Raw genomic sequence first — 13,540 nt, 5'->3', positions numbered from 1 at the left:
CTGGAATTAAAACACTTTAAACTTGTTCAGATTTTGTATAAAAATGTTTTGTATGTTTCCCAGCAAACTGTCTGTTATACCCACTGTCAGTAAATGTGCATTGTTTGTTTCTGGAATTAAATCTGGACAAACTCCCTTTTCACTGTCCTCACTGTCCTCATTTCCTCCTTACTAATCCTCTGGACTTCCTGATATCATTTTCCCATCCATCGCCCTCTCTATTATTATTTTTTCATTCATCAGCTCCTCAAAGTACTCCTTTTTATCTTCTCACCATACTCTCATCACTTGTTAACACATCTTTCCTACTATGTGACAAATCACTGCTGCACATCCTTTCTAGCTCAGTCTCTCTCACAAGTTCCCTTATCCTCACAAGTTCCCTTATCCTCACAAGTTCCCTTATCCTCACAAGTTCCCTTATCCTTAGCTCATTGTGAGGCTGTTAGTGTCCAGCCTCACAATGAGCTTTTAGCCTTTGCCTTTGACACATCTCTTTTTGCCATACACCTAGCCTCCCAGTACTCCTGTCTGTGTTCTTCATTTCCCTGACTATTCCACTTTTTCTTTAATAGTCTCTTCCTTCACATACTTCAGCTCCTCCACGAACTCTGTATAACATTCTTCCTTCTTTAACTTTTAGCATTTAATCTTTGGCTTTTCCTTCATGTGCTTACAAGCTATTGGAATCAAGTTAGCCCACTAAAAATCATTATTGACATTAATTAGCAAGTTTAATTTAATTCATTAACATTTTAAAATATGTATTTTCTTGCTATGTGCGTTGGTGTTTACATTTTTAGTTCATATACTGTGGTACAGGTTAAAGGTTTGGGACCAGTTTAGCTATATTTGTGGCTGTGAAAGGTATCGAGATTAACTGGAAGCTGGATTTGGAACAATAAAGTATGTGTTGACACTTCACCCTGTGTAAGCAGTATACTTAATTTCATAAATGGCCCGTAATATTGCTGTGTAGTTCAATTAAGGTACATCATTATTATAAATGTCATTATATCATAACTGCTGGTATGAAGACATATTTCATAATAATTTCATAATAAACGTTGTTTTATGCTCTTGTACCTCTTTATACCCACTGTGCCCAGAGCACACTAAGAAACACTTATATGTCCTTTAAGTTACATTACAGAATGGAATAAGCAACTTATTAAATGTCTGTGCTGTACTGTTCATTAACATGGATGGACCTGACACCAATAAAAAGTTCAAATGGTTCCTCACCAGTTGTTTTGTCTCTGACTCTCGTATGGTCCGGTTGTCTCTCATTATAGGTAAGTGAATATCTTTGAGGTTTTAATAGACAATTCTATCTCTCTGTTGTTGCTTTATGGTCATTTCACTCACTTTGTGGAGATTCTGCATTACTATGTTACTATTTTACAATCTTTGCTGTTATTTTGTGGTTTATAAAAACAAACAAACGAAAACAGAAAAAAAAACACATGAACGAATTAAAGTCACATTTCCAACTTCACGTGAACGGCACGGCGTCTGGGAGACGTTTTTGTCTACGTCATTACTCTGCGACACGTCAACCTGCCTTCTGCAGGATGAGCTAATGGTGTGTAAGTTGGAAATAGTGACAGGAGCAACTTTTAGACAGAGTTCAGCGGGGTTTTGCTGCCATTCAGAGTGGGGCTGACTTAAAACAATATTTCAAGCGCTGTGAATATTTTCGTTTGACAGAAAGAGACAGTGAGCGGAGTCAGCCGCTCTGGCATGTGTTAGAAAGAGCGCACTGACTGAAACCTGTAGAAATCTTCTGTGGTTATCTTTTAGGCGCTGTTGTTGCTTTCAGGATGAACAACGAAGGTAAATTACTCTATTTTAAAAATAATTTTCTGCTTTTTGTGTTAGAAATATTAACTGGATATCTCTGTGCCTCTATCTCTGGGACAGAGTTGGTGGAGTATTTCAGGGATCAGATGAAGAAAGACCCGGACATGGCCTCTGCTGTTGCTGCTATCCGCACTTTGCTTGAATTCCTAAAGAGAGATAAAGGTTAGTGTTAAGCCCTTGGTGTTAATAACCTCTCGGCTTTTCTTATTCTCGCTTGGATGTGGAGAAGAAGACGTGAAATTTAGCCTTTTTGTGTTTTCTCAATTTGTAAATAGTGTTTTTTGTCGTTTCTCTGCGATAATCATGTGGGCCAAGATCTGAAAACAGCATCTAGAGTGCTTTAAAAAGTTACTGAAGCCCACATGTCAAGTACAGTTTTAATAAGAATTATTATTTTTCTACCATAAATGAAATAAAGATTTCACAGATTTGAAAGAGCACTGTAAGGAACTACTAGGATGACAAAGCTGTCTCTCCCCCTTCAGGTGAAACAATCCTGGGCCTGAGGGAGAGCCTGACGTCAGCCACAGACTGCCTTACAGGAGTGGACTCCTCTGTGGCTGTCTCCTCGGGAGGGGAGCTCTTCTTGCGCTTCATAAGCCTCACATCTCTGGAGCACCAGGTGAGTGAAGACAGTTTGGCGTTGGACATTCAAACATTGAACAAGATTAAGCGTGAATAACTTGAGTGAAATCATCAGAGCGCTACCAGATCTGTTGTACGTTATCGAGTCAGACCTTATGGATGCTGTGCAAGTGCTACTGTTCTCGAAAGAACTTTATTAAAAGAGACACTGCAATTCTACAGCAAAATTGTGGTTCATACAGGAGAACAAATATAATCAAAGTAAAGAAAAAACTGTTAGGTTTGGAGGTGTCACAATTTGACAAATGAAAGTAGTTGTGACTATTTTTCATACTTTTTTGCAGTCGATGCCTGGTTGAAGCCTGGAACTTACAGACATCACCAAAGAATGTGTTTCCTCCTTCATGACATTTGCCAGGCCATTACTGCATCTGTCTTTAGTTACTGTTTGTTTATGGGTCTGTATTTTGTTTTGTCTTCAGTGAGTGAAACACAGTTTGATCGGGTTAAGATAACGTGATTGAACCAACAGCTTCAGGATATTCCATTTCCTGACCATCAAAAACTCCAGCGCTACTTTTAGAGTGTGTTTTGGGTCACTGTGGGACTTTGCTGGATGTGGCTGTTTTTTGCTGTAAGCAGAAATTGTAGCTCTGCATACCTCAGTATAGATTCAGCTCTGTTTTTCACATCACTAATAAAAATTTGTGACCTAGGGACACTGGAAGCCAAGCTCACTAGGGACCCCTCCCGTTATGCTGCTTCCACCATGTTTTATTGAGCCTTTTATTTGTCGTCCATGGCAGTTTTGAAACGTCATTCTCCTTCCCAAAAAGGAATCCAAATCAAAGAAGTTCTTGCACACATTGTAGATGCACAAATGCAAGATTTTAGAAAAAAAAAAGACCATTAGAAGGAACTTAGAAATAGCAGTCCTGCTGGAACTGCTATGGAGATTGGCCAGATTTAAAGAGGCTGCATGATCAGACCCGTTATCTTAATCCAAGGCAGATGCTAACATTTATTCTTTTCAGGACCTGTCTCGCTGTAAGAAGGTGATGGAGGAGAGAGGAGAACTATTTTTAGAGAAGATCTCCATGTCAAGGACCAAGGTTGCCAAGCTCTGTCACACCTTTATCAAAGATGGCGCTGTAAGTATGGAACACAACCTAATTCTTGCTCTGTACAGGGAAAAGGTTCAGTGATGCATTTTTTTTATTTTTGTTTTTCTCCCTGTCTCTCTCAGAAAATCCTGACTCACTCCTACTCCAGAGTTGTCCTCAGGGTGCTGGAAAAAGCTGCAGCTGAGAAGAAACGATTCTCTGTCTATGTGACTGAATCACAGCCTGATGCAGCTGGGTGAGGGAGCAGTCTATATACTGTACTGTAGTCTTACTCTGAAAGGACACAGGCTCAATAATGTCCTTTTTTATTTTTTTATTATTCAGGCAACACATGGCAGAAGCCCTGAGGAAACTCAATGTTCCAGTAACGGTGGTGCTGGACGCAGCTGTGGGGTGGATACAGATGTTAATAATGTCTGATTTTAATGTCATGTCTCTTGTCAATGTCATTTGCATTAGTTTTGTATTTTCTGTCATTCTTTACAGATACGTCTTGGAAAAAGTGGATCTAGTCATCGTTGGTGCTGAGGGAGTTGTGGAGAGTGGTGGGATCATCAATAAGGTGTGTTCCAGTAAAAACTCAGATGCTCTTCAATTGAATCAAATTCAAATCAGTGTTAAAATGCTGGTTATTGCTTCTTCTTTGGGCCTCTCTTGGCCTCCTGTTTTTCTTTACTTGTTTTTGTATTAGTGCCGTCAACTCCAAACCATACGTCACAACATTTTGTAGTCTAGGCAAGCCATAAATGACGCTTTATGATAAACCAAGTGTGTTGAAGGTGATCTGTAGTTACATTTGTAACGTGGTGCATGTCAGGTTACAGCACAGGGTTCTCTGTGTTGTATTCTGATCATTTTATAAATTATTGTCTCCATCAATGTCCCGATAAAGCAGGGTATGCTTTACTGTGTGGCTCTGCTCACTTTTCATATCTTGTTTTAAGACACCAACATGGAGACAATGGAAATGTTTAGTTTGCAGCTTCATAACAGGGCTTCGCTAACCAATGATGCCTCAGTGATATCATGGCAGCTACATCTTTAATATAGAGCAGGGGTATCAAACTGAAATGAGCAGTGGGCCACTGCTGGCACTGTCATCTCATTGGAGGGCCACTTTAGTGTTTGAGTAGTACAAAAAAAACCCCAAACAAGCAACAAAACACCCACAGATATTTCTGAAAATGTAGTGTTTTGTTTGTTTGTGTTTTTAAATTTCAAATATTGAATAACAAGGCAAAAAAAAAATGTTTTTCTCACTCTTAACTGAAGCCTTTCAGTGAACTACCAACAAACAAATTGGTACTTTCTTTCTGACCACACGTGGTAGCAGTTCTGCTATAATTTTGTTCGTATTAAACAAAAAAATGCAGACATAAGTGTACACATTAGTTTTTGACTGCTAGTGAAAATAGTTTTCTTAACAAATAACTCTAACACAGCCAGCCCTGTTTGTGCTTTCTGCTCATATTGCCTTTGTATTAAATCATTTTTTTGCTTTTTAAAGAACTTAACATTGCACTCAACAACACACAAATCCTCTCTAACAAAAAAGTAACTTCAAGTGCCAAATTGACCTATAATTATTCACCTCAATATATGAGTTTGAGACCGCGATATACAGTCTGTTTGAAACCGTAACTTAATGTTTGCTCGCATGTGTTGTCTTTATGGGACATTTTAAAATTGTGACACGGGTTGCACTCTGTTCATCCTAAAAGTGATAAATGTGACACAGCTTGTGATACAATAATAGACTTTTGTGTTTTGTCTTGCAGATCGGCACTTATCAGATGGCTTTGTGCTCCAAGGCACACAACAAGCCCTTCTACGTCGTGGCAGAGAGTTTCAAATTCGTACGTCTGTACCCGCTCAACCAACAGGACGTGCCAGATAAATTTAAGGTAAAACTGTACAGATTTTCTTTCTCTCCCCCTTATTTTATATTCAGAAGCTTTCCTTACATATCTATTTTGGGGGTCAACAGTACAAAGCAGACACCTTGAAGACTGCAAAGAACCTGTCAGAAGAACATCCAATTATTGATTACACACCTCCCTCCCTCATCACCCTCCTCTTCACTGACCTGGGAGTCCTTACCCCATCTGCAGTCAGCGATGAACTCATCAAACTTTATTTATAACTGCTTCACAATTCTCCAATAAAAACTACCAACAAAAACTAAATGTGTGTCAGAGATTTAATTCAACTCCGGTGGATACATCTGAATAGCTGTTATATTGTCCATTGTCTTCTTCCAAACTGTTACGGTTCTTCTGTTTTGTGTTTCGACTTTGCTCCACTTGTTATCTGTTGCTCAAAGTCCTCCTCACTGATTTGGCCTTTCTTTAGTTTCTTGAGGAGACGAGTGTCATCTAAAAGCTCTTTCAGGTCTTCATCATCCACATCAGAATCCTGCAAAAACACAAAAGTTGAAACTGTAGTCATCAGATGTCTTTAATTAAACATTAATGATGAATGAACGGAAATACCTCGTTGTGCTTTCTCTTGGCTGCCATCTTTTGCCTGCGTTCCTTCTTGCCCTTCTGTTTAGACCAGGCCTTATTCTTTATAAAGTTCTTTTTAGGAAAGGGAGTCTTATCTTTGAGCTCAGCCAGTGCTTTCTGTCTCTGCTTCTCCCTGTTCTTGTCTTTGTAACGGATGGTGTCTGTGTCCACTGTCGTCTCAATGAAATCAGGAAACTTTTTGTCCCTCAGTTCAGGCATCCTGGGCAGGCGAAGAAGTGCAAAGCCATGTGCCGAGCAGCCAAAATCCAGATCTAGACATCGAAAATGTGACACATTACATTTGTCTGTTTGTGGATACAACAAATTTGTATTTGAATAATATTTAGGATGCTCTACACATGTGCTTGCTGTTTTGTTTTTTTTAACCTTTGGTCCTGAAGATGAGGCTACATTCATGTTTGGCGTAGGCCTGGACGTATGAGACAAATGCTTTCATCCCTCTTTCGAACATGGCCCGGTCCACCAGAGCCATGGCCTTCACTTTTGGCAGAACATCCACCACGTCTTTTATTGGGGACATCCTCTGGAGTGGACACTGGGGAGTAGATGAACAAGATGAGATTTTGCAGGTTCCATATTGTGCACCTTATAATTTTCTGAAGAATTTAGCTGTGAATGGAAAATATTTCCAAGAATTTCCTTTGCAATTTGATGGAAATTATTACTTGAAATTTTTTTTTAAAAAGTAAGCGTGACTACAGTTGAATATATTGTGAGGGACCAGCTGACAGAAACCAAAACATGCAAAAATGTGTACTTTTAGAAATCCTGTGGTAAATATTATCAACAGCAAATTTATTTCTGTTTTTCTCCCTTTTGGTTGCAAGCAATTTTAAAATAATTCTGAGCTTTCATATAAATATAATCCTAGTAAACTTAAACCTTGTACTTGGGTTGGATTTTTAAAGGTGTGGGACATTACTTGCCTACAGATCATTTAACACTACTAAGCATGCAGGTGAAAGGGGGCTTACATTTTCTTAAATGTTGGTTAAAGACCTTCATTTAAAAAACACATTGCTTTTTTACAACTGAACAAATTACAAATATGCAACAGTAATCCAATGAAGGAGCTGTGATACTGAGGTTGTTTACTTCCATAGTCCTCATGATCATGTGATCACCTAACCCGACTGCTGATGTTCTGAGTAAGTGAACCATACAAGTAAAGAGGTCTCAAGTATGGTGAACTAGCACAGACTCTCGGTTAGGAGCAACCAGAGCAGAGAGGTGGTGTGAAAAGTTACTGATCACTTTCAGTTTCTGCTGAACTCACCTTCTGATTGATGGACAGGAAGTTAACATAGGTTTCCTCCATTGGAAGCAGGAAGACGAGAGCATTGCCATAATTACCGATTCTTGCTGTTCGCCCACATCGATGTACAAAGGCACTGAGTCAGACCAAATAAATAAATAAAATGCAAAAACAAGAGGTGCATACAGTGACCAAAAGATCCAGTTATGTAGTTAGTACTGACTCACCTGGCACTGCTGGGAGGATCATACTGCAGCACCCAGTTAACATCAGGGATATCGATGCCTCTGGCCATCACGTCCGTGCACACCAAGATCCCACTGCATGACACACAAGCAAAAAAATGATGTACAAATCCCCCCCCAAAACAGCCATATTTTCTGTATCTGTACACACAAACTGAATTTTACCTTTTTAGTTTCCGAAAGTCAGCAAAGATACTGTTGCGTTTATGTTTCATCTTGCCGTGGATGCAGTGGATGGTGACCTTTTTGACCAACGTCTCTAGAGCTCGACCGTAATACTCCACACAAGCACAGGTACTGATAACGAGATGACAAGGAATCGTGTCATAACAGACCTAATCGGACATGTCACGGAGAAAAACATTTTCCAATAAAAGAAACTGTTGTCATGACAATGAGTTTGCAGTCCAGTGGTTCACACAACACACGAGCAAAGTTGAAAGCTACCAAGTTTTTTTGTGTACCGCTTTAACTTACCTAAAGAAGACCAGAAGCTTCTCATGCTTGTGCTGCCTCAGGAAAGCCACCAGGTTGTTGAACTTGTCCTCTGCTCTACAAATCTGAAATAAAAGCATGAGATTTTTTTTGTGTCATTGCTACACTTTTCTACATTAATGAATAAATAATTGTCTCACAGTGTAGTAGTTGGACAGCCTGGAAGGGGTTTTCTGGGCGGTGGCAGCAGGGGCCAGGCCTTTCTCTTTGACGGTGATCCGTACGGGGTTGCGGAGGCCAGCCCTCACCAGCTTCTCCAGCTCCTGGGTCTGAGTGGCTGAAAACAAGCCTGTACGTCTCTGCTTAGGCAGGTAACCTAAGATGGTGTTCAGACTGGATACACAAATACAGACTATTACCTATAACGAGTTAAAACGCACTACAAAATTCAAACACACAAAGTATTTGGATAGTTCTTATTGTCGTGCTCTGTGCTTTAACATTAGACTTCACCAGCAGTGACGCACAAAAAACTGCAGTTCCTCTAACAGTCACTAGACCTTTTTTCAAAACTGAGTCAATTCCCATAGACTCACATGTTAAAATGTCCAACTTTAAAGCATTAAAAAGCAAAGTCCTTTTGACTATTTTGGCAAGTGAAATTCTATCCATCAAGTGAAATTCTATTCATTTTGTGGGCTCCATGTTTCATATGCATTTGAGTAGCTTTCTGAAGAGGTGCTATAGGCCTCAGGATAATTTCTTCTGGCATTGAAAACAATAAATGTTAAGAGTTTTTCCATACCTAGCCTCAAATCCCATGTCAAGCAGCCTGTCGGCCTCATCTAGAACCAGCACATCCAGGCTTTTAACGGAGCTGGCCAAGTCCAGACCATCAGACTTTCTCCTGAACATATCTTCGAGGCGTCCCGGTGTCGCAATCACAATGTTTGCTCTGAGACACAGATGCACAAATTCAAGCGGTTTGGATGTTTTTAATATGATTCTGTGATGGATAGCACAGGAGTTTTTGATATAATACTCCTGGGTCCATTGATATGAAGAACCATTCAGAAAAACTAATTTCATTAACACAGCCCAATTTTTACTTCTTAACAGAACAAGATTGTGGATCATTGTGCTTATAATGGATATATTTCAGTCCAGCTGAAAAACTGTGCTAGTTGTGTGTTGGTGGAAAGGCCCTCAGATCATCGCATACCCTTTATCCTTGAACTTCTCCACATCCTCTGCTGGGTTACTGCCACCGATAAGTAAAATCTGCCTGAAAAACACCAAGTGGGAAAACATGAAAGACTTCTCTGATCATTAATGAAGTAGAGGTTTATACAACCGGTTACTATTTCAGTCACAGTTCAGTTAAAATAATAATTATGTTTTTCAAGGGGTTTTACTTGTATTTTGTGGGTGACATAGGTTCACATTAATAACATGATCAGTGATGCACTGCTATTTGTTTAAGGAGCAGAGTGGCAACTTTACCTATTACACATTGTATATCCTCTGTCTGCACACATTCATCAGTTTTATATTTCTTTCAGTAACTGTGACAGTACCACAGTAACTGTGTCACATATGTAAATGGGCACATTGCCATGGTCTTTTCCTGTCTGCTATATAATGCCAGGTATTTATTAAAGCCAGTATTATATACTGGGATAATTTCGACATTAATCTAAAACACTTTCATTCTTAGATTATGATGATGACGACATTTGACAACCTCTGACACCTCAGTATATATCAATAATGAATTAACGCCCATTAGAATAGTTTCCAGTTTTATCCAATATAGCTGTAGAGGCAGAGGCCACCCTCACCAACTTCGGACTTTTCTAACCACACTCTTAAAGGCAGATTTTTTCACCATACGAGCACATCACAAATTTCCATCCACTATTTGCTCTTTCTGACATATGGAGTGCAACCAAACATGTTCACTTTCACACTTTTTTTTACCATTACACTTCATTTAAATAGGCTTTAAGAATTTTTCATCTTATTAACTAAGGGGTTTGTATTATATACAACACCCCTTTCACACTGTATCTTCTACTTACTTGAATTGTGGAAACTTCTCAATAAACTGCTCCATCACTTCACTGATCTGTACGGCCAGTTCTCTTGTGGGAGTGATCACAAGGGCACCAACCTGCAAAAGACATTATTTGGGGCTTAACAAAGTGTCCAAATCATATTGTTGAGGCTTTGTATATTTCACAGATTATCTGTAAAATATCAAGAACTATCATAACTCAGAGTTCAGCTGTTCAGGATCAAGGAGGTATTAAACTCTATAACAATATCACAAAAAAGAACAAAAGCTCATTTTAATTACTTCAAACACTGCTAGTCATCCTATTGTTTTTTTTTTTTTTAAACTGGGGTTAAATGCCATCTTTGCTTCGCTTTCAATCTTACCTGCATCTTCTTTAGCTTCTCTTCCCGCTTCAGGAGGAGTTCTATAATAGGAATGACAAAAGCCAGCGTCTTTCCACTCCCAGTCACCTGCAATCAAATGACACTCAGTGAGCTACAAGAGGCTGCTGCGATAACTCACAGGACAACCACTCTCTACACGTGTGCTGAGCAGATAACCTTGCGGCAGACGGGGGTGTCAGGTTGAGGTGGTTACATCAGCTCTGAGATTCCGGAAGCTTATTTCTGCGTTTACTTTCAGGCAGCATCAAAAACCCATATTTAAAATTATTGATGATAAATGAGGTTTTTGAAAAAGTTCACATTCTTAAGGTAAAATAGCATGATTTATTATAACCTACATTGAAAATACAACAACCAGCGGATATGTCTGGGGGTCCACTTTTCCAGATTGGGTGGATTTTATATGGAATGACCCTGTCAAGACAATTTTTCCTGTCCAGTTAAATTCAAATGTCAATACTTGCAGTGGTGGTTAATCGGTATAATGTATACTGTGCACATGGATGGTCACCACGTTTGTCAGCCCGGGAACACACTGGCGACCTGTCCAGTGTGTGCCCTGTCTGCAGCCCTGGGACAGCTGGGAGAGCATCCAGACACCCGTGACACTGAATGGCTGGCTGGCTGGCTGGCTGGATGTGCGGGTGGATGGGGGGGTGTTTACCATAACTCTGAAACATCTGCAATAATAAAATTCAGTGATCTTTATTTTTAATGGTTAAATGGCGCACTTACCGCCTCGGCAGCCACATCCTTGTTACTCATGAACAGCGGGATACAGGCAGACTAGAAGGGAAAATTCCAACAGATCAGATTTAGTGTTTACTGAGGAGAGGTGTGAGCCACGGGCTGAAAGTGTTCACTGACCTGTACGGGTGTCATGTGTGTGAATTTCAGTTCATCGAGCGTTTGCAAAATCTTCTCGTTGAGTTTAACTGGTAATCTGTCCCACGTCCCGTCTGTTGTATTATCCATGCTGGAAACCAAACATTCAGCAGAGCTCGAAACTAAAGTAGTTCACAGTGGGTCTGCTACAGTCGCACTCCACGCTGCTCCTGTTTCCGGGTCCGCTGCTGTTTACACGCCGGGTGGGAACAGAAGCTCTCCAAACTGCATGGTTCCCAGTGACTGTACACAAGATAAATAAAACCTTCCTGCAGTTGCTGGTCGTTCTCCTGAACAATGCAATTGTCATTATGATTTAGGATTGTTTTGCCACAGATTCTGGGCACCCTGCAATAGTGGTGTTTTGCCATGGCAAGCGAGAGCTAACAAAATCTGCTTTTAAATATACTTTAAAAAAATCAAATATGTAGTGTTTCTGATGGGAAAGCTGTTGTGTTCCTCACAGGACAGCCACCACAGACATCTGAGTAGGATCCATTAGTGGACAATAAAGTATTTAAATGGAGTTTAATCTTAAACATCTGCAGCAGCAGCTTGGCAGCAGTCAGGTGTTTTCATATTATATTATTGGTACTTTTGTTAAAGTACTTTTTTCTCTAAACAGTTCATGTGGAAACACTTTAGAAAACTAAAGCTTTTCTGGCTTCCTCTCTGGACACAGTTGCTTTAGTTTCTTCTGCCAGAGATTCTCCTGTTTTCTGGCCGCAGAGGTGCTCTCAGAGCCACAGACTGACATCTTATTCTTTCAAGCTAAGATAACACAATTTAAATCTGCTACCATCAGTCCTGTTCCAAAGACCTCAGCAGCATTCATGCCTGAATGACCATCACCTAATAACTCCTATAGTTATGAAGTGCTTTGAGTGGATTGTCATGGACAAAATAAACAGGACTGAGTTCCTGCCCCTCTACTTTGGAGGAGCTGCTGTAGAGGTTATCACCAGTTTCAAGTAAATGGGGATTCAAATAAAATACGTTGTCATCTGGAAAACTATCTTTACTTACCTAGGATCCTTGAGCAGGCTGACCTCTGTATTGTAGCATTTTCATCATGGCTCAGGTGCAGACTGAAAGGCAATGCACTGACCAAGTACCACACAGAAGGTCATTGGCAGCAGCCTTCTATTCACTAAAGACATCAATGCTAGCAGATGCAGGAATCTTCTCACCCTGCTCATTAATGAAGCAGAAAGGAGGATGTGCAGCATCATAGCACCAATCATATATCCACACATCAGGGACACATCATAATACATTACACATGACAATTTCTTATATACTGTAATTCCTAAAGTTTATATTTATATTCATATCAGCCCTCTCTTGCACTCTAAAGCTTAAAGCTTGTAAAGGAAATTTACATCCTAACAGGAAATTCCTTTAATGCCTACACTGCAACCTTCCATGCCATTCCAAGTCCTTGTGGTATGTGTCCACCCGACGTGTGGTTACATTTCTCAGGAAGTGCATATCAAGTTATGTAGAAGGCTAGGACATACTGTTATAAAGAGGCTCTGGTTATGGTGCAAGTTATGATGTAGAGCTTACGCGTAAGTATAATTCTCATGTAAAACCCATTGGATATTAATGTGAATTATTTATATGCATTTTTTCCTCTAAATTTAGATTGGATTGCCTAATTTGTATTACTCATTTTAAGTTAAGTTGATACAGTGTTGCCTCACTAGTCCTTATGTTCTGGGATAATAAACCTCTTAAAATCTTGAAAAAAATATAGGAGCAGCTGTGTTCCAAGGAATATTTTAATGTAATGGTGCAATTACACCTGTTGACAAGTCCCTTCTCTCTAATCATAATGAAACATCACACCCATTTATAAAGACATCAAAAATAATTGTACAGAATTTTGGCTTTATTATGAAACCTGGGGCATTTTTTTTTTTTACAGACCACACTTCTACATTTGTAAAGATCCATTTAGCTGATTTCGTTGCACTCACAAAAAGGAGAGACTGTGTACAGAGCAACTTTCCTGCCCGAGCTCACCATAAATTCTTTGAAATACAAATCTGGAGCATATCTAGTGCATGTACCATGGTGTGGCTAAATGGAAACATCTACTGCCTTGGACGTATATACTTGGAAGAAAGACCTCATCCAAACAGCTGTCACAAG

At 39.7% G+C, this 13,540-nt stretch overlaps 2 protein-coding genes across 3 annotated transcripts; one reads left to right on the top strand and one right to left on the bottom strand.

Moving 5' to 3' along the window:
- Positions 1–1,277: 1,277 nt before the first annotated feature.
- Positions 1,278–5,725, top strand: eif2b1 (eukaryotic translation initiation factor 2B, subunit 1 alpha). Of its 2 annotated transcripts, none has more exons than XM_013910259.1 (10): positions 1,278–1,295; positions 1,804–1,836; positions 1,924–2,025; positions 2,349–2,485; positions 3,483–3,599; positions 3,695–3,807; positions 3,897–3,965; positions 4,059–4,134; positions 5,351–5,476; positions 5,560–5,725. In XM_013910259.1, the coding sequence occupies exons 2-10, from the start codon at positions 1,824–1,826 to the stop codon at positions 5,713–5,715; spliced, it is 909 nt and encodes a 302-aa protein (XP_013765713.1). In that variant the 5' UTR covers positions 1,278–1,295; positions 1,804–1,823; the 3' UTR covers positions 5,716–5,725. The 2 variants fall into 2 exon arrangements, with proteins under 2 accessions (XP_013765713.1, XP_013765711.1); XM_013910257.1 differs by lacking the exon at positions 1,278–1,295 and adding an exon at positions 1,522–1,585.
- A 33-nt stretch (positions 5,726–5,758) lies between these two features.
- ddx55 (DEAD (Asp-Glu-Ala-Asp) box polypeptide 55) lies at positions 5,759–11,595 on the bottom strand. Its single transcript, XM_005720040.1, has 14 exons — positions 11,366–11,595; positions 11,234–11,284; positions 10,478–10,564; positions 10,117–10,208; positions 9,258–9,320; positions 8,841–8,990; positions 8,236–8,428; positions 8,078–8,160; positions 7,766–7,897; positions 7,583–7,675; positions 7,377–7,491; positions 6,467–6,635; positions 6,065–6,351; positions 5,759–5,987 (listed from the first exon to the last, which is right to left on the bottom strand). The coding sequence occupies exons 1-14, from the start codon at positions 11,471–11,473 to the stop codon at positions 5,838–5,840; spliced, it is 1,773 nt and encodes a 590-aa protein (XP_005720097.1). The 5' UTR covers positions 11,474–11,595; the 3' UTR covers positions 5,759–5,837.
- Positions 11,596–13,540: the final 1,945 nt, after the last annotated feature.

Source organism: Pundamilia nyererei, unplaced genomic scaffold (assembly GCF_000239375.1).
Source record: "Pundamilia nyererei isolate P.nyererei 1_Seehausen unplaced genomic scaffold, PunNye1.0 scaffold00002, whole genome shotgun sequence".
Lineage (NCBI taxonomy): Eukaryota > Metazoa > Chordata > Actinopteri > Cichliformes > Cichlidae > Pundamilia > Pundamilia nyererei.
This window is presented reverse-complemented; position numbering and strand designations above follow the sequence as displayed.